Source organism: Priapulus caudatus, unplaced genomic scaffold, assembly GCF_000485595.1.
Source record: "Priapulus caudatus unplaced genomic scaffold, Priapulus_caudatus-5.0.1 Scaffold1110, whole genome shotgun sequence".
Classification (NCBI taxonomy): domain Eukaryota; kingdom Metazoa; phylum Priapulida; class Priapulimorpha; order Priapulimorphida; family Priapulidae; genus Priapulus; species Priapulus caudatus.
In genome coordinates this window covers 85,216-86,917 of record NW_014578171.1, presented here as the reverse complement: position 1 = coordinate 86,917, position 1,702 = coordinate 85,216, and the positions used below count along the sequence as shown (strand labels likewise).

At 45.0% G+C, this 1,702-nt stretch overlaps 1 protein-coding gene across 1 annotated transcript in view; it reads right to left on the bottom strand.

Annotated features, from left to right (window-relative positions):
* The window catches only part of LOC106815425, a gene marked incomplete in the record, with an annotated part of 50,637 nt that overhangs the window by 3,430 nt on the left and 45,505 nt on the right, over positions 1-1,702 (bottom strand). The window contains 2 exon segments of the mRNA XM_014819884.1: positions 416-542; positions 1,105-1,305. Of these exon segments, the coding sequence (XP_014675370.1) occupies positions 416-542; positions 1,105-1,305 (328 nt within the window).

The window sequence follows — 1,702 nt, the reverse complement described above, 5'->3', positions numbered from 1 at the left end:
AGTGTTTTGTAATATATGGTGCCTATATAAGACAAACCTGGTTGGATTATAATTAGTGTTACTGTTCTGGTTCGAGTTCGGGTTAGGGTTAGGTTAACACAAATTTTACATTGTTGCTTCGAGGAAGTCGAGTAAATGGAGTGCGCTGATTGGCTGGGGTCCGGAACTCTCGTGAGAAAATTTTTTTTTCTCACGGGCCATGCCCATGATAGAGTTGAGAGAGCCCACTGATACTACACTATACAGATTTATGATGATTCATTTTGATGATTGTCATTCATCCCAAAGACAATCACATCATTCCACCAAGTGAGTAAGAGTGAGAGACATCTGCATCACAGGGTTACCCCCTACGGTACGGTGGTGTGTGCATGCCCATGTGCGGTGGCTGGTTGATTAGCAGGATAGTACGTACGTGGGACCGGAGAAGCCAGCGTAGCACAGACACACGTATCCGTCCGGCTTGCTGACACACGTGCCGTTACTGCAGCGGTTGTTCCTGCAGTTATCCGGAAGCTTCTCACACTGCTGGCCACTGTAGCCTGCAAACACACAACAACAACGTTCACAGTTATCCGGAAGCAATTTAACAATTTGTTATTATTTACTCCTGTTGGAATGATCAGCGCTGGCAGCGTTGGCACTAGAAAAAACACGATAAACACACACACACAAAACATAAAAAACAAAGGCACAAAAAGCACACAAAAACACACACAAAAAACAATATAAGTACAAAGAGCCTAAAGTTACACCCAGAGTAATTTTACTTGTTCTTCACAGTCTACGATATTTGATTAAACACACATGTATATGCGCAAACATAGTTATATGCACACGCATAGATACACATACATACACAGTGAGTAATATGAACTTGCAAGGAGCCCGCAGCAATACAAGCGCTGCCTTACCTTGGCTAACGCTCCCTTAGGAGTCACGAGTGTTCCCAACTTTGATATCATTAATGATTAATGATTAATAATTAATGACTGATAATCCTAACCCTAACCCTAACCCTAACCCTAACCTAACCTATAACATAACCCTAACCATTAATGACATTAAAGTTGGGAACACTCCTAATGGAGTATCACCCCTTACCTTCGCGACAACGACAGCGAAACTCGTCTTCGTTGACGTTGCGACAGATTCCCTCGTTGAAGCATGGGTTTGACAGACAAGGTGGCAGCTTCCTCTCACAGAACTCTCCCTGCCAGCCTGGCTGACAGTCACACTGGGCCTTGTGGTTGGCGAATCTGCATTTACCTCCGTTCTGACAGAACGTGGTCGTGCACGGGTTAGCTGTGAAATAACGAAACTCATCATCAGTTCTTAATTATGATGACTCTCTCACTTGCTTTCTCTACCTCTATCCATCCATGACTCTTCCCCACTCTTGCTCTCACTCCAGCTTTCTCTTTCTTTCTCTCTCTCTCTCTCTCGCCTCTCTCTCTCTCGCGCTCTCTCGCTCTCTTTCTCTCTCTCCCATCTCTCTGTTTCTCTGTCTTCGTTCCTCTCTCTCTTTCTCTTGGTCTCTGTCTCTCTCTCTCTCTCTCTCTCTCTCTCTCTCTTTCTCTTGGTCTCTGTCTCACTCTCTCTCTCTCTCTCGCTGTCTATCTCTCCTCTCTCACTCTCTCTCTCTCACTCTCTCTCTCTCTCTCTCTCTCTCTCTCTCTCTCTCCTTCTCTCTCTCTCTCTC